General features: G+C 46.4%; 2 protein-coding genes across 16 annotated transcripts in view; one reads left to right on the plus strand and one right to left on the minus strand.

The window, feature by feature from the left end:
* The window catches only part of LRP2BP (LRP2 binding protein), a 20,093-nt gene extending 19,367 nt beyond the window's left edge, over window positions 1-726 (minus strand). For 12 of the 13 annotated variants that reach the window (XR_012904273.1, XR_012904270.1, XR_012904268.1 and 9 more), the window contains exon 1: window positions 411-726. Coding sequence is in view for 5 of the 13 variants with exons in the window: in XM_075930328.1 (XP_075786443.1) it covers window positions 411-726 (316 nt within the window). In the remaining 8 variants the exon portion in view is untranslated. The remainder of the gene's footprint in view (window positions 1-410) is intronic. The other variant, XM_075930335.1, reaches the window with a different exon arrangement.
* Window positions 687-18,253, plus strand: ANKRD37 (ankyrin repeat domain 37). Of its 3 annotated transcripts, none has more exons than XM_075930337.1 (6): window positions 687-924; window positions 4,326-4,375; window positions 14,374-14,526; window positions 15,657-15,748; window positions 16,198-16,427; window positions 17,711-18,253. In XM_075930337.1, exons 1-6 carry the CDS (start codon window positions 687-689, stop codon window positions 17,722-17,724), a joined length of 777 nt encoding a protein of 258 aa, XP_075786452.1. In that variant the 3' UTR covers window positions 17,725-18,253. The 3 variants fall into 3 exon arrangements, with proteins under 3 accessions (XP_075786452.1, XP_075786453.1, XP_006128539.1); XM_075930338.1 differs by lacking the exon at window positions 687-924 and adding an exon at window positions 963-1,188; XM_006128477.4 differs by lacking the exons at window positions 687-924; window positions 4,326-4,375 and adding an exon at window positions 13,791-14,041.
* Window positions 18,254-18,370: the final 117 nt, after the last annotated feature.

The following is an 18,370-nucleotide window of genomic DNA, read 5'->3' on the forward strand; positions in this document are numbered from 1 at the left end:
GGGTAGGTCCTGGACCCAGCATGAGCTGGCCTTCCCTTATCCTCTAATCATGTAGTTGATAAAAATGTTATTTACTACACTATTTAACAGTGGCATGTCCCTGCATCCGCTGACCATGAGAGAGTGCGGGTGTCTCCAAGCGCAGCCCTCGCCCTGAGCGCCCTTGTGGCCAATGGGAGCTGTGGGGCCAGTAGCTACAGGCAACAGCTTAGGAGCTGCTGGCAGAGGGGGTGCCTCAAGTAAGTGCCCCTCTTCCCCCTGCATCCCATGCCCTGCCGTAGCGTGCACCCCTCCCTGCAGTGCACCTTTACCCCCACCCCCTCTCGAGGGCCTGCACCCAGCACCCCAATTCCCTCCCAGAGCCTTAGGCAGGCGCGGGGCTGGGCACCAGCCCCACCACGGCTACCCACCTGGCTGCCGGCGCGAACGGGGGCTGCAGGCGTCCCTCCCCGTCCCCTTCCCTGGCTGCTTGCTCAGCTCGGGGCGGCTCCCGGGCCGGGCGATGCTCTGCAGGACGGTCTCCGAGCTGCGCGGCCGGGGCAGCGCCTCGCTGCTCAGCTTCATCTCGCCCCTGGGGCCGCCGCGCAACGGGCACCCCGGTCCCGCTGCCCGGGCAGAGCTGGGCCGGGCTGTACCCCCGCGGCCGAGCACGGCGCTGCGCGCTAGGACCCCTCGAAGCCCGCGGGATGTCGCGCGCGACTCCCTGTGTCCGCCGCGGGGACCCATCCGGCCGCCCACCACCCTCGCGCCTCGCCCTGACTCCGCCCGCTCTCCGTTGCCAGGTAACGATTGTCGCCCCGGGTGCCCGCGAGCTCCCTGCGCCTCGCGGACGCCGCTGCCGCGCGCCCCCTGGTGGTGCTGCGCTGCCAGGACAGGCTGGGTCCTGTCAGCCCGCGGCTCTGCCCTTCACTCGTCCCAAAACAGGTGCAGCGGGTGGGGGCGGAGGAGCGCACCTGCCTCACAGGGCAAAGGGGGAGCGGCACAGAGTGCGGGCAGCAGAGCCGCCAGAAGGGAGCTGGGGCGGCGGGTGGCTGCTTGCCGGTGGATGTCGCAGCTCACATGGAGGGAGGGGGCTGTTGGTGTGATGCACAGGGCATCCACACCTTAGCAAGTGGGGATCCCTAGGGAAGATGGGCGGAGAGCCCACCAGGTGTCAGTGCGATAGTGAGACACTTGCATGCATAAGAGGTATGATAAAGATTTTAACTGTATGTGTTCAAGAGTTGAAACCAAACAAGAAAGGGGGAAGCGAGGAGGGGGAGGGCGGTGAGAAAAATTCTCTCCTTTTGGGAGAAAGTGAAAATGGGCTTAGCTGCTTAACAAGTACCCACAATAAAAAGAAAGGTTAGGAGACCTGTGGTCTTTTCTCACAGCAGTGGTGAGCAACCTGAGGCCCCCATTGGGCTACTGTGTGACATTTGTTAATGTTGCTTATGAGCAGGGTTGCCAGATACCAGTGATTTCCATCTGCAACGTTTTTTTCCTAGCAATATTACTAACGTAACATGCACATGAAGTGAGGTACATGCTGATTGGACACAAGAGTGAGTGTGAGAGCTGTCAGTTGCTTTGCAGATGCAGCCCCTCCTGACTTGCATCCTAGGAGTGTGCCAGAAAGCATCCCACAGGCCTATGGGCCTATTTCTTTAGTCTTCTCTATTCCAAAAATCTCAAATTCAATCAGTTAAAAATGGAAGCCACATCCCATTGTCATGCAGCAGTAACACAGTAAGTAGCCATTAACCCTTCCAGACCCACTGACAGGAGATGTAAAGGGGGCAACTGCCATAGGGCCTGGTGATACAAAAGGGCCCAGAGTTGAGGTAGCAGCCAGAGCCCTAAGCCAGTGGTTTCCACCCTTTTTGAGCATACAGACCCCTTTTAGAATCATGGAATAGAGTCCTAGGGCTGGAAGAGACCTCAGGAGGTCTTTGAGTACAGCCCTCTGCCCAAAGCAGGACCAACCCCAACGAAATCATCCCAGCCAGGACTTTGTCAAGCCAGGACATAAAAACCTCTAGGAATGGAGATTCCACCACCTCCCTGGGTAACCCTTTCCAGTGCTTCACCACCCTCCTAATGAAATAGTTTTTCCTAATATCCAGGCTTTTCAATCTATTAAAATTTCACAGACCCCTCTCCCTGGGGGATGAAAAAAAAAAGAAAAGTAAGGAAAGAAATACAAAAAAAAAAAAAGAAAAAGAAAAAGAAAAGTAAGGATCAGTCCCACCACAGTGGTCCCAATCCTTTTTAAACTTTCCACAGACTCCCTCCAGTACCACCACAGACCACCAGAGGTCCACAGAGCACAGGTTGGGAACCACCGCCCCTAAGTCCTTTAAATCGCTGCTGGAGCCCCGCACAGTGCTGAGAGCTGCCTAGCCCCAAACATTACATTTCTACCGGAGGCCCTTCACCTTCTGGGGATGCAGAGTAGAACCTCCCCTGCCTTATCCAGGGACCTGGCGAGGCTGTTAGACCCACTGAACTTTTCGATTGTTTCCTAATCAGTAAGCAGCAAAAACATCATTGGAGAGCCTTTTGCATTTTCAATGGAGAACAAACATACGCAGCGGCGGATATAGGGCAGGGCGAGCGGGGCAGCTGCCATGGGCCTCGCGCTTCAATAGGCCCCGCGCCAGCCCTGCTCGCATATCTGCCACTGCTGCCCTTCTCTACTGGAGCTGCCTCCGCCACTGCCCTTCGCTGCAAGTCCACGAGTGGCTCCATTAGCCAGTGGTGCGCGCGGCAGCGGTTCATTGTCATGGAGGCAAAGGGTGACGCCTGCCCATGGCGCCTGGGTATCCCGCTGCTCCACTCTCCTGCCCTGCCCAGAGAGAGGCTGGGGGTGGTGCGGTCTCTCCCCCCCAGGGGGAGCCCAGACTCTTTTCCCGCCACACCCGGGGGCAGAGTGACCTGCCTGCCAGAGAGACATCATCTCCTCCCGCCAGTCCCCACCTGCCCCCACTCGTGGGTGCAATGCGATCCAGCTGAACAGACAGCGCCCCCGCACACACACGTGTCCCTGGAAGCAGGGGGAGTTGCCAGCTGCCCCCGCCCAGCCAGGAGCTGTTCGAGAGGCTGAAATGGTAATTTTGGCCTGTCTGATGAGTCAGACACCCCTGCCCGCTGGTCCTCCCTATGGCCCATCTGTGCCGCCATCCTCCACATAGCCACACCCTGCCTGCCCCCAACCCGAGTAACCACACACTGCCTTCCCCCCCAAGTCCCAAATCCCAGCACCCACACACTACCTGTCCCCCCCCCAAATCCCAACACCTAATGCTGCCTGGCCCCCCAAGTCCCAACAGCCACATGCTGCCTCCCCCCAACACCCAACGCTGCCTGCCCCCTCAAGCCCCAACACCCACACGCCCTCTGCCCCCCCCAAGTCTCAAAACCCACACTCCACCTGGCCCCCACAAGTCCCAATGCTGCCTGGCTGCGGAACACCCAACGCTGCCTGGCAAATACCAGCCATGGGCAGCCAAAGAGAATCTACTGTGAGCCAGGAGCGTTTTGTAGGTCTTTCGATTACTGTATTGAAAATGACCTGTGTAAAGAAATGAACTTTACTGACATAATTGAAGAATGTGCTGCCAAAAGATCTAGATAGCTATAGTAGACTTAAATACAAATTAAAATGTTTAATTATTAATGCAGAATTTTGTTTAAGAATGAATTACAATATAATTAAAATAACAATTATCCAACTAAATTAAGTTTCTATCAAATTTACCCAATTCACATTTAATATGAAAAATAGCCTTCAATTTGCGCATTTGATGCCTTTTTTCTATTTTGTCTCCAAAGAGAGGCCCTGCAAAATTCTCATCCGCCCCTGAACATACAGAACAAACCTTTTGTGGGGCATGCTGCTTCTTGGTCATGGAAACTCAGCCAGATTGTGGCGAATTTCTGTTGCAAGGCCAGTATAACTGTTGACTTTAGCAAAAGTACTAGGAATGACCACCTGTACCAGCAGATAACTAAACAGCTGGTAGCCTTGCAAATTTTCTAGACTGGTGACCAGTGCAGGGGGCAGATTCAAAAGCAAGTACAAGAATAGGGACCAGAACCACATCTGAGGCAATCTAGCAGCTTCCTACCTGTTTTATGAGTTCTGCCAGGTACTGGGCACTGACCCCAGCATAGAGGTCACAGTGGTGTATGATGACCTGGTGAGCAAAGATGGTACGTACTGTCCCTTGAACAATCATGGGAGCTGAATCAGGCTCCAAGTGAGCAGCAGGCTGTGGGATGGGATCAACAGCAAATTCTGGGTCCAAACTCAGAGGAACTGTTTGATATTCCCTACCCATAAGGAACAAGCCTACAGCAAACCCAGAGGAGACAGAAGCTGCTCCTGAGTTTGGTAAGTTTCTGACTCAAAGTTTATTACAATAATTATGAGAGGATTGTTTGCTTTAAGAGCTAATGTAACAGTTACGAGAAGCCCCAGATACCAGTTTGTGTCTTCTAATGGCAGGTTATATATTTTTTTAAATCATCAATAAAATACTACATTTCTCATTTAAAAACAATAGTTACAATTAAATCTTATCGCAAACACACTACACTTACACTTAGGCTACGTCTACACTGGCCCCTTTTCCGGAAGGGGCATGTAAATTTCACGAGTCGTCGTAGGGAAATCCGCGGGGGATTTAAATATCCCCCGCGGCATTTAAATAAAAATGTCCGCCGCTTTTTTCCGGCTTTTAAAAAAGCCGGAAAAGAGCGTCTAGACTGGCCCCGATCCTCCGGAAAAAGTGCCCTTTTCCGGAGGCTCTTATTCCTTCAAAGTAGGAATAAGAGCCTCCGGAAAAGGGCACTTTTTCCGGAGGATCGGGGCCAGTCTAGACGCTCTTTTCCGGCTTTTTTAAAAGCCGGAAAAAAGCGGCGGACATTTTTATTTAAATGCCGCGGGGGATATTTAAATCCCCCGCGGATTTCCCTACGACGACTCGTGAAATTTACATGCCCCTTCCGGAAAAGGGGCCAGTGTAGACGTAGCCAGGCTGTGTCTACATTGGCACCCTTTTCTGGAAAAGGGATGCTAATGAGACAAGTCGGAATTGCAAATGCCGCGGGGGATTTAAATATCCCCCGCGGCATTTTCATGAACATGGCTGCCGCTTTTTTCGGGCTCGGGGCTTTGCTGGAGAAAAGCGCCCGTCTAGACGGGATCTTTCAGAAAATAAAGCCTTTTCCGGAAGATCCCTTATTCCTGATTTTAAGAGGAATTAGGGATCTTCCAGAAAAGGCTTTATTTTCTGAAAGATCCCGTCTAGATGGGCGCTTTTCTCCGGCAAAGCCCCGAGCCCGAAAAAAGCGGCAGCCATGTTCATGCAAATGCCGCGGGGGATATTTAAATCCCCTGCAGCATTTGCAATTCCGACTTGTCTCATTAGCATCCCTTTTCCGGAAAAGGGTGCCAATGTAGACACAGCCTTACAGTCTCATACAAATGAATTGATGGCTCTTGTTTGTCCAGCCTAACAACCAGCTCTTGCTTCTTGAAAGTTCTGGACTTTCCATTTCTGTTTCTCAGCAGACAAACGTGCAAAAACAGACCTAGAGTGGATAGGAATGTTTTGTCATGTGCTTATGTTGTGGTGGATTTGGGCCAGGCACTGCAGAGTTAGTTAAGACATAGTCTAAAGCAGGGGTGGGCAATAACTTTTGATGGGAGGCCATTCCAAGAATTTGGTAAGGGGTCAAAGGCCACACTCTTCCATAATATTAATGGAGGAGGTGCAGGGTCTGGAATGAAGGTTGGGTGCAAAAGGGAGCTTGAGATAAGGGACTGGAGTGGAGGAGGGATCTGGGAGGGAGTTTGTGTGAAGGGGAGTGGTTGTGACCTGGGGCAGGAGACTTGGGTACATGATAGGGATGTTAGTAATTGTTTATTTTAGTAACTGTGTAACCGTAACAATTCTCAGTGGTTAAAAAGTCACTAAATGCTGCCCTGGTGAAGGGCTGGAGCTGGCCCCTGGAGCAGCCACACCTCAGACCCAGACCCCAACCCACAGTCCTGGCCCCCAGAGCAGCTCCGGCACCCAGAGCAGCTATGGCCCCAGTCTCAGCAGCAGCTGTGGCTCTGGAAAACGGGGCAGCTACCTGCCACATGGCCCCACCTCAGGAGCAGCTGGATAGCCATCATGCAGCCCTGACCCTCCATTCTCCCACCAAGCCCACCTCCACCAGTAGCTGCTTACCTTCCACGTGCAAGGAAGGTGAGTGCATGGCTCTACTGAGATGGGTGGGATTAAAATTATTAGTGTACACCTGCGCAGGCTCACACCCTAGAGGGAACTAAGGTTGTGACCTGAAGCAGGAGTATGAGAGGGGTTGCATGGCCTAGAAGAGGGTATGGATTCAGGAGCAGAGATTCAGAGAGTTTTGGTTACGTGGGATAAGGGTGCAGGTATGGGAAGGGAGGGGCTGAAGTGCCAGAGGCAGGCTTTGACTGGGTGGTGCTCACCTGGGTGGTTCCTGGCCAGCAGCCCTGCCCTGCAAGTTCCAGCAAGTTCCACAGCCAGGCTCTCTACCTTCCATGCCCCCACAGGCCACTCAGAGTAGGCAGCAGGGGTTATGTGTCGCTCTGAATGTTGTGAGCTCAGAGGGAAAGGGGTACTTCATGTGTTGCCTGTCCTGCAAACAGACAGCTCCCTTTGGCCAGAAGCCAGCCAGTGGGAGCTGTGAAATTGCGCTGGGGGGAGGAGAGAGAGAACTTGCAGTGTTCAGACAGCTGCTCTGAGCAGCATGTGGGGGCAGGCTGGCAGGGAGCTAAGCAGAGGCTCTTGCAGACCAGATCTGGCCAAGAGGCTGTATTTTGCCTTCTCTTGATCTAAAGACAGAGAGGGATAATATATAGGAAAGGACAGCGGCAGCATAGAAAGGAACAGTGGAGTGGACTGGAAGGAAAAAGGGAAGACATTATTCAGCATACACACAGCTTCCTATATTCCCCTACACTTTTGCCATAGAAAAACTGACGTAGCTTCTGGATGTAAAAGAAACCCTATGTGGGAATATTTTGAAGAAATTCGTTTCCTGGGCGAAAAAAGGAAAGCGTGTCAAGTGTAAGCAGTGCAAGAAGAAGATGAAGGGCCTAAATGCAAGAATGAAACATCAAAGGAAAACTGCTCATTGGGAGAAAATTATGTGGATGAAGATGTGAATATGCCTGAAGAATGATTGTGGATCAACTTTGCAATGCATCATGCTTCAAGATTCTCTCTATGCATTTTAGTCTAAGTGTGATTGACAAATAAATTCCAAAGCTGTTTGCTGTGTTGGATGTTGCTAGAAAAAAAAAAGTTTAGCTTAGCTTATCCTGATAGCTTGTTTAATTAATTAGATAGGTTTAGAATATGTCTCCCAAGTATACGGTACAGAAAGTTGCAATAAGAGGAATCTAGAGTTGCCAGTTGTCACTAAGTGTCATGTTAAATAATACATGGCTCTTATTTTGGAACATCATGTCTATGGACCATAATGGTGATGACATAAGTCTATTCCCTGTTTTACTTCAGCATAACTCATCTTTTTCAAAGGAACCCCATCATATACTTGTTTTCAGTGGGGCTTACTCCAAAATAAAGTGCACTCCTAGCATTTTTGGTAACTTGGAATCAGATCTACACCAAAATGACCATGGGAGTTGGGAAGACAAGTAGAAGTTTAAAGGACACCATATGTTTAGCATTCTGAAGACTTGTCTGAGTTAATAAAATTTGAAAATTAGAAAAAAGTTTAAGGGCAGCTGTCAGCCTACAACTCAGGAGACTGCTGCAATTGCGAACTTGAAACATTTATGTAACATTTTAGATTTAATTTAATGAAATATAAGCGCTATTGTGTTTGTGTGTATTATTTAGTTCTTACAATTCCTAATGTACTGTTGCTGCATCTGCAGCTTGACACAGGTAATAAGTATTATGTACTGTTTCCTAAATTCATAAAAATCAGGTTATCTAAGAAAATTACACAAAGTATGCTGTCTTAGATGTTGTAAAATGCCGTGCTGAGCTGTAAATTGACATGTTTTAGTGATAAGATTTGCATTATTGTTTGAAGAAATATGTGAAGAAGTATCAGTGGGAAACTTGATTTAAATCAGTTTTGGGGTGATTTAAATCAATTATTTAAATTGCCTTGAAGGTCCACCCTTGCATGAGGTCTAAGGTACAGATTGATCTGGTGTGACTGACCTCTTGGGTATGAGAACAATCTGATTATTTTGTGATTTTTTGGTAAGTTCACACTTGTTACTGGTGAAATCTAATCATAGAATATACACCCAGTTTGGGGTATCTGCCTTGCTTTTAACATACGCTAAAGTTGGCATTCACAGTTGGGAACCACTCTGAACAGCATTACACGTGTTTTTAAAATAATCACTGTTTTAAAACTCCCATTTTCATGTATCTTTTCAAGTAATGTTTGAAAGCTGCTCATTTCATTTTTGGCAGTGCAATCTGTTTCCATAGCAATGGAAAAAGCAGCCACCAGTAGAAATATAGGAGGAATGCTTCAGCTTCGTAAAATTCATCTCCATTAATTTTGTAGCAATGAAGAATTATTTCCTTTAACAAATGGAATATAAAGAACATCCTGCAAAAGCAATGACCAGCTGCAGGGATAGCAGTCATATTGTATTTCTATACTTTTTGGGTACTTGAAAATAGGGATGTCAACATGTAATGGACTATGTGATTAACCAAAAAGCCTAGGCTTATTGCAGGGGTGGGGCACCTTTTTTGGGTCGCGGGCCTCTTATCCACAGAAAAATCAGTCAGGGGCAGCACACAAGTGAGAAATCCCCAACATTGCCCCCAACTGTGAAGGAGAAAGACATTCCCCTTGCACACCAGAGCCTAGGTAGGCCCAGGCTAATAGATTTTGTGTGCTCCAGCCCCATGGGGGGACAATGGTAGGGCTGGAGCACCAGCGTGAGCTCCCCAATGCTGAGGAGAAGCCCTGAACCTCAGGAGCTAGATCTAGGCAAGCCAAGGGCCACATCTGGCTCCCAGGCCTTAGGTTCCCCACCCCTGGCTTATTGGTCAATCTTGTCAGCTACATGTATTGCCTCCCCTTTCCCCCTGCTTGCTGCCTCTGTATCAGAGGCAGCAAGTGGGGGAGGAGCAGGAGGCCAGCACCTGTGAGGAGCTGACTTGAAGCAGGCTCCCCACAAGCACCAGATCCGCCTCCCTCTTCACCCCCGCACTGCTTCAGAGATGTGAAGGGGAGGGGGCAGGCAGGAGCTAGTGCTGTGGAGAGCCAGCTTAAAAGCCTGTTCCCTCCAGCACCAGCTCCACAGTGCAGCCTGCCCTCCCACCCCCTCATGCTGTTGCCTCTATCAGAGGAAGCAGCAGGGGGAGGGGGAGGCTGCAGCAAAGCAGCCTCTGTCCATGGGGTTCTGAGCTCCCCATGGACAGAGGCTATGAGTAAGTCTGGGCCTGCTGCAAGCAGAGGTTGCTTTGCGGCAGTAGCCCTTGTCCTCAGGAGGGTCTGAGCTCTTCGCAGACAGAAGTTGCTCTGCATCCACAGAGCAGCCTCTTTCCATAGGTAGCTGGGACTGCCCATGGACACCTCTGTATCAGAGACAGCAGCATTGGAGGGCAGGCAGTCGGTCTACAAGGGGAGCTGATTTTTAAATTGTCTCCCCTCGTGGACCAACTCTGCCTGCCACTCTGTGCTGCTGCCTCTGATAAAGAGGCAGCAGTGCGGGATGTGAGGGGGCCTCCTGAGATTGGGGCCGGAGTGCACTAGCTTCTGGCCCTGGCCCTGGGACTATAGAGTAGTTGTGTAGCTTCTAAGATTTCATGCAGTTACATGACTATTCAACTACACCAGTAGTCACCAACTAGTAGATCGGGATCTACCGATAGATCTTGGAGCCTCTGATAGCTTCTGGCCATACCTGTCAGGATCACCTATCAAATTCAGCTGCCCTTCCCCCATTGCTGCACATATCCTGCCCTTTGCCTTGGAGCTGTCCCCCACCCCAGGATCCTCTTGCTTGCTGTGCAGAGCAGGGAGGGGGGGGGGGTACTGATGTCAGGGTGCTCCCCTCCCATCCTGTATTCTGTCTCCACAGAATGGATGTGTGGAGAGGGGGGGGAATGTCAGGGCTTGGGATGGAGGGAGTTTACTGGCTGCTGTTGAGTGGTGCAGGACCAGCGCAGGGGTGAGCCTGCCTTAGCCCCACTGCACCACCACCCAGGAGCCACATAAGGTAAGAAGTGCCTAGTTGGAACCCACATCCTGAAACCCTACCCCAGTCATGAACCCCCTCCTGTACCCCAAGTCCCTGTCCTAGCCCTGATCCCCTTGGACCCTAACACCCTTACAGAGTTTGTATCCTGAACCCCCTCTTGCACCCCAACTCCCTGCCCCAGGCTCAGTTCACACTCTAAATCCCTTAGCCCAAGACCAGAAGCTGTGCTCCAGTCCTCTGCCGCGGCCTGGTGAAAGGGAGGGAGGATGGAGTGAGCAGGGGCAGGGCGTCAGAGAAGGGGCATGACGGAGACCAGGCAAGGGTATTTGGGTTTGAAGTAGATCCTGGATTGCACTTAAATTCAAAAAGCGATCTTGTGCTTTAAAAGGTTGGCGACCGCTGAACTACATGATAACTAACATCTCTAGTTGAAAGTATGTGTGTAGGTATAAAATAAAACTGCACGAGTCTTATGCTGTTTCATTTCTTTATAAATGTGCAAAATATGAAATTTTCAATGCATCAGAGTTTTTAAAAAGTTAAGTTTCCACAGCAACTGTAATTTGGGCTTGTAATTGTGAGGCATTTTTGTATTATTGTATATAGTGCTAGACTTTATGTAGGGGTAGATAAAGATAGATGTTTTTATGCTCAAAAGAAATATCAGAGCACAACTGGCTGATGCAAACCTGATGCCTACCAGATTGAGCTGAACTTGGCAGGAAGATCAAGGATTTTTAGATGGGAGGAAGATAAGAGTCAATCCTGAGTGGCTGGTAGGACGAGTGGGAGAATCTGTTTTGCAGTAGGCCAGCCTGGGAGGGTGTGATATTCTTGGTGACATTTGGCTTAAAGGGTGATGCAAATGTATTGCGGGGAGGGACTTAAAATGTGGGGTAAACCATGCCCTATTTAGCCTTAATCCATTTCTGGATATGTAATTTCAGAGGGGTAGCTGTATTAGTCTGTAACTGGAAAACTTAAAAATCTGTTGTTTTTCTGGATATGCAGTTGTAATGGTTGCTAAGAAAACCATAACTTTTTGAATTTACTCACACCTGTGCTTTTGAAATCACGAGGTTTTTAATAAATTTGTTTAGTTTTAGAAAAAAGACTGAGTACAGTACTTGTACAAATGTCTGTAATGACAAATAAAAATGGTCACACATTGAAGTAAATGCACTAACCCAGTATATCACATGTATAGCTGGAGCTCTGCACCTTGTTACACATATATAGCCTACCTGTTTTTCATAGCTTTTATTTCAGTATGTTGTTTAATTTTCTAAGTAGGAAGGGGGAAGATGAGAGATTATTTATTAAAATAAATGCATTGGTATTGTAAAACTAGACCTCTCTTTAACGCTATTAAGGTTCTCAGGCGTCAGATTTCACTTCCAAGTCCATTCAGTTTTGTTTTTCCAAAACAAATGAAGCTGTCATCCTTGTTTTTTAAAAAGTTATGCCAGTAGTAACTTGCATACCAAACAAGTATGCATGTGTTGTGGAGTCAAAAAAAGCTTGCTATGGAAGAACAAAGACTGCAGAATGACTTTGCTTTCCTGTGGATTCCATGGCCCTGATTTGTGTGTAGTGGGGGCAGGGCCTGCTGCTTCCCATGCTAGGATCCCTGGTAATCCCCAAGGCTATGTCCCTTGAGGGAGGAAGCTCGAGGGAAGGGGTGCAGCATGGGAGCGGACGGGAAGAAAAAGGGCAGGAAGAGGCAGAGCAGGAGCTGGGCTTGGGGGAAGGCTATGGAAACCCTTCCTGGGCCACAGGGACTTGTGTGCATGTAAGCCAGACTGTGGAACTTCTGAGGCTGTACTGTAGATGGCCTGCAGGCCTTGAGTTTGAGACCCCTGGTCTAGAGTATGATTTCTTTAAAAGGACAAAACCATGTCCTCCACACACCTTGGAATTGTTCAGAATATCTCCATGTTTAAAAATGGTTGCCAAGCTATTGTGCTTAATAGAAACAGTTTCTGGGTATGGTTGTAACTATCTTTGTTTTATTTCAGTGGAGATAGATCTGTATATAATTTGATTTTGTGTATATGGCATGTGACAACATCTGAACCTTTCTGTGATTTAGTAACTGAGGATCTGAAAATAAATTCCATTTTTGCTAACTTTATTTTTAATAAAAATGAGTTTGAGATTATGGATTGGAACACCGACCTTTCCATAGATCATCACTCACCAGCCTTGCATCAGTTGGTTGAGAAAGGTAGATCATGTCCATTTTTCTCTAATTCAGATGTGGCCAGGTGGTCTCTTCACATAAATTGAGTAGTATTATCAGGTCAGCATGGGTAATTTTGCACAGCTGTAGCTAGTCATGCACCTCTTCTCTACTTCATTCTCCAGGGCTCTGGAACTGTTTGTAAGCTGTAGACCAGGGCTACGTCTAGACTGGCATGATTTTCCGCAAATGCTTTTAACGGGAAAGTTTTCAGTTAAAAGCATTTGCGGAAGAGAGCGTCTAGATTGGCACGGACGCTTTTCCGCAAAAGCACTTTTTGCAGAAAAGCGTCCGTGCCAATCTAGATGCGCTTTTGCGCAAAAAAGCCCCAATCGCCATTTTCACGATCGGGGCTTTTTTGTGCAAAACAAATGTGAGCTGTCTACACTGGCCCTTTTGCACAAAAGCTTTGCGCAAAAGGGACTTTTGCCCGAACGGGAGCAGCATGGTATTTCCGCAAGAAGCACTGATTTCAGACAGTAGGAAGTCAGTGTTCTTGCGGAAATTTAAGCAGCCAGTGTAGACAGCTGGCAAGTTTTTTCGCAAAAGCAATTGCTTTTGCAGAAAAACTTGCCAGTCTAGACACAGCCCAGGGGTTTTCAAACTGAGAGTCACAACCCCATTTTAATAGGATGACCAAGGCTAGCATTGGCCCTGGTCTCCCTCAAGTCTGAAGCCCAAGTCTGTCACCTGCCTACAGGCAGCCTTGTTTCAGCTTTGCCCCCTCTTCCTGCCGCCAGGGAAAGCAGGTCTCAGGTGGTGGATTTCAAATATATTTGGTTTTGGGTTCCCTCCTGGGGTTATGCAGTGATTTTTCTTGTCAGAATGGGGTCATGGCACAATGAAGTTTGAGAACTGCCATCCTAGACTCTTGCATGTTTTCAAAATAAATTGGGGGTAAAACCGTGGAGAAGTGTGGGGGTTGATTAAAACCATTCACTTCTAAATACCTGTGTCAGCAAGAGTTTTCAAAGAATCCTTCTCACGGAGAGGCTGTTTCCCTCTTCCCCCGCATACGTGCACGAAAGAGCATATGTCTAGCTAGCTATCGCTTTCAAAGCGAGGCCAATAATTACTCTAGAGGAATTGTTTTTCTTCCTTCCTCTTCTGTGGCTGCAGTGGAGAGCGAAGGGGTGCGTGTATGACTGTGTGTGATACGTGCGTAGCTGCACTACCCTCCATGGCCGCCCCACCTGCCACAAGCCCTCGGCTACTCCTCCCTGCCTTGTACGGTTCGCTGGAACACGTGCTAGGGGAGCCAGCCCAGCACAGCTGCAGAAAGCATCAGAAGGAGCCAATCACTACACAAGGAGGCGGGTTGAACTGCACGTGTTCCTGTTTGTGTACGTGCAGCAGTCGGGTCCCAGCTGAGTGGGCGGGGAGTTCAGACCGGAGGTTCCCTTCCGAGCGAGCCCGGGCTCTGACTTGTGTTATGCGCTGCAGAGAATCCGGGACGGGCGAACTGCGGGTCTTCTCCTCCATTACCCCTCCAGCGCAGCAGTAGTCGCAGAATAGTGGGAGTCCTTCGCCGTATGGGGTCAATGCTGATGATGCTGGATTGCAGCTCAGAGGTGACGCTGGGCCGAGGAATCTGCGCGGTTGTTTCTGTGCATTGTTAGAAATCCAGGGGGGGTTGAAATATATAGCTTTACTGGTATTGCTAAGCCCAAATTCCACTGATGTCAATAGGATTTTGACAGTTTCCCTCTCGCGTTGGTGGTTTGCGTTCCCACAAAGCTCATAAAGTGGTCTATGATAAAGGGACACAAATATTAGATGATCTGTTGGGACTCTGTGAAGAGGAAAGCGGAGAAATCAAGGATCTCTTCAGATTTTATCTTTCAGGTCTAAGGATAACGTGGAGTTATGTATTTTTAAAACACTTGTCTTTCTCTACCTGTAGTCTGACGGTTTGAGCCTCCTGCTTGAGTCAGGAACTGGGGTGAACGCACCCGCAGATGGCTTTGGTCAGTCTCCAGTTCACTTAGCTGCTTGTGGCGGACACGCTTTTTTCCTACTTTGGCAACTGCAAACGGGAGCTAATCTGAACCAACAGGTACAAGTTATGCTGTTTTGTTTTGTCATGCCTGTTTCCACTGAGGCATGTTATTGTATGAAAGGTATATTGTTTATGTAAATCTTTAATTGTCACGGATTCTATTAAATATACAGACTAGTTGCTTGTGACTATTTTCTGCCTTTGGTATGAAACATCCTTTTCTCCTTCCTCAGTCCATAATCAGTTGAAAACATTTTCAAAGTGGATTATTCTTTGTGTAAAACGTACTTTAAAGTTCATTGTGGTTACTGTGTGTTCAGATTCAGATTTGTCAGAGATCTCCAAAACAAACTTTTGTCTCCTGGACTTGCAGTGGTAGAACACTTTAGTGACCCCTCTTTCTATCAGGGTCTTGGAAATGGGCACATCTTTTTCTACTCTATATCAAAGAGCATAAGAGTCACACTTACACAATGGCAGACATTTGTGGTGATTTGCTTGTGTATCTGAACTTTACTATGAATGGGATTACCTCCTACCTCTGTATTTTGCTGGAAGATCCTGCTGTGTAGAAACTGTTTCCACATCTCGTACATATTTTCAGGAGTTCAGTGGGTTTCCGCCCTCCCCCCCACTTTTAGAGCAGGTTGATTTTTTTTTTTCCAATCTCAAATTTTCTCAGACCTAAATGTTTTCAGACCCAGTCATTGTTTGGATAATTACAAAAAAATTCACTTTAATTTTATGTTTACAGCTTATTTTTAGTTAGCTTGAATTTGTACAGGAAAAGTCATTTTGAATGGAAGACCAGAAATTTTCATTTTTAAAGTGTCAGACAAGAACATCTTGTTAGTTTCTAAACTTTCAGATTTATCAAATCCAAACTTGTTTTGTGAACAGTTTTGGTTTCAATAAATTCACATTTTCTGATGTTAAAATTCCCAACTAGCTTTGAGTACACTTTGTATAAAAGTTGTTTTAGGAGATACAGATAATTTTGCAAAATTATCTGCTACTGTCTTATGAATAAAGCAGTTATGTTTGTATTTAACTGTATATATAGTTTTTGACCCATCATTTTGTCTTGAATCAAGATGGTATTATCTAGATTTCTAACATTTGTGTTTGTGCTCAAACTGGTTAATATCTTCCTGCCACTTCAAGAGATTATATTCTGGTTTTTTTAGGATTGCCATGGAGAAGCTCCAATTCATAAAGCAGCAAGAGTTGGGAGCTTGGAGTGTCTTGCTCTACTTGTTGCCACCGATGCTAGAATAGAGTAAGTAAAAAAACCTACAGTTAACTAATTAAAATATTAGCCCTCAGATCTTGCTAAAATCTTAACATACGTTAACATGAAACATATGCTAATGTAGAACTTGGTTTCCTGTTCAAAAAACGCAGCGCACATGCCCATTTAAAAATGCATAAAACTATCTTGCAGTACTTAAGTATTTATCACAGTACATGGTCTACTATACCATTGTCTTTGTTTTGGTTAGAGAAAATCCTTTTTACTGTAGCTAAGGGGAGCTTTCTGATTATAGTTCCATTTCCTCTATTGGTTATACTATTCTTCCTCTTATACTTTAGACAATTTTTTTCGTAGCTTAGTTCTCAACTATTTTTGCACTTGAAATAAAGATTTTTACTGAAGAATTGTGATGACTGCCTCCTCTTACATGGTGATGATTTGAAATTTACTGTGTGTTAACTTTTGCATCTCAGCTTATGCAATAATGATGGACAAACAGCAGAAGATCTTGCATGGGCTTTTGGATTTCTGGAATGTGCCAAGTTCCTCACAACTGTTAAAAATACTCAAAATATGAAGCTAAGAGAACAATCTAGCTACTCACTTAAGGACAATTGTGGTTTGCCAAGGGAGGCTTCAGCTGGACAGAAACGAGCATGTGGAATTATGGGACCCACAAACATGAAGAGGAAGCGATCAGATGGTATGTAGTTTGACAACACCAGGGATGGGAAATAATTTTAGAGAGGAGAACTCCCAAGAACTTGGTAAATGGTCAAGGGCCACACTTTTCTATGATATTAATGGGGGAAGTAGTGGTTCTGGGATGGAGGTTGGGTTAGATGATTAGGGGAGAAAGATAGATCCCATTAGCCAGGATGGGTAGGAATGGTGTCAAAAGCTGGGAAGGGGTAACTGGATGGATCACTTGATGACTCTGTTTTGTTCATTCACTCTGTGGCATCTGGCATTGGCTACTGTTGCAGACAGGATACTGGGCTAGATGGACCTTTGGTCTGACCTAGTATGGCTATTCTTAAGAGGGGGTTGAGGCCTGAGCCTTTAGTTTCCAGCCCATGGAAACTGCGAAGATTGGGTATGGAGACCTCCCAATCCTCAGAACGGATGTGTGTCATACAGAGATGTGCATGCTGGTCTCAGCAGCTGGCCACTTTGAGTCGCATGTGGAAGTGCAACAGGCAGGGAGCTTGCTCCAGGGTATGCTGGGCCACAGAGCATTGTCAGTCTCAAAGAGTATGGCAGACTGGCTGTGACCTACAGGCTGTATATTGCCAGCAACTGATCAGTACTAAAAATTAGACACTTAGCTAGGACTAGTTTAATACATATCAGAATATTCTGAAATATTAGACTTTCAGTAATTAAGTACATTACCTGAATTTGGCAATAGATAAGTGGTAGTGAAGTACAGCCATTCCATACATCTGCAAATATATGCCTACATGGCAAAGCTACTGTTCACCCAGAATATTAATGTTGAACAGAAGGACATGCTGCCTCAAGATATGTATGTTCTATTAAAGGGCCAAATTACTTTTGTGCATTGGATAAGGGTGGACTGATTTAAATCAAAGCTATTTAAATCATTACTTTAATAAGTAAAACAATTGCTTTTATTTTCCTTAAGACAGGTTCTTATTGGCTAGTAACCATTACAATATTGATGTGCAAGTAAATATATCCTTTATGCTAAATTTTGGGTCACCTTTTCGCTAACCAGGGAGTATGCTATATTTATACACATTTGTTTAAGCAAGCATAAACCTCAACTTTATAATAGATAAATCTTTTCTTTGATTTGTGTCACTCTCTACTTGGATGGAAATTTCAAATTCAGTTAAAATGAACAAAGCATTTTAAAATTAAAATACAACTACCTAGGTTTTAGGTGGAAAGAAAGATGAGTGTATAACAACCATCCTATACTACAGCCCTAGTATTGATAAATCTTTTTTGTTTGAACAGATACCACGTTTTAGGCTGTAAGTGGGAGAACCTGTAACCCTGAAAACAATCTTTAAGAAGAATCTGACATCTGCGAAAAACTAATGTTATTGGTTTATGAACTAAGCAGCCCAATATCTGATGCTCTGCTGTCTCCTTCTGAGAAGGAGGAAATCTTGGTTATTTTTTCTTCTTGAAGAAGACATTTTTCTAGAATACTTTGTATTCATACAGCTGTATGTATGTGTTCAGTTGTAGACTATGTATAATAGATCACTCTACTCAGGTAAACGGAAAACAAAATTGATACTTGGCACATACAGTGCTTCTCTCTGGCTCCCCACATCCAAAGGATAATGTGTAGGAGATTTAACATTTTGTTAAGTGGCATTCCCTGCCTCCGGTTGTATGATTATTACTACTTAATGGCTACTGTCAAACAGTTACCAAACTTCACTACAAAAGGGGCTGTATGGAGCTGTTTGGATCAGTTTTAAATTGGATCACAATTTGGCACAAGCTGCTTACATAAGTAAATGTTAAAATACCAGGCCCTAAATTTGTAAGGCACTTTAGGAGGTTTCAGAAAGAAAAACAAAAATCCCAACCCCACCAGATTATTAGATTGTCTTAATTTTGGCAAATAAGTAAACACTTTCAATTAAACCTGTCTATACAAAA

The sequence above is a fragment of the Pelodiscus sinensis genome, chromosome 5 (assembly GCF_049634645.1).
Source record: "Pelodiscus sinensis isolate JC-2024 chromosome 5, ASM4963464v1, whole genome shotgun sequence".
Lineage (NCBI taxonomy): Eukaryota > Metazoa > Chordata > Testudines > Trionychidae > Pelodiscus > Pelodiscus sinensis.

Bases quoted from the DNA above. Each gene is read 5' to 3' on its own strand.
- ANKRD37 (XM_075930337.1), top strand. From the start codon at position 687: ATGTCGCGCGCGACTCCCTGTGTCCGCCGCGGGGACCCATCCGGCCGC. The intron at 925-4,325 runs GTGCAGCGGGTG...CCTACCCATAAG, and splicing joins CTTCACTCGTCCCAAAACAG to GAACAAGCCTACAGCAAACC. The intron at 4,376-14,373 runs GTAAGTTTCTGA...CTCTACCTGTAG, and splicing joins AGAAGCTGCTCCTGAGTTTG to TCTGACGGTTTGAGCCTCCT.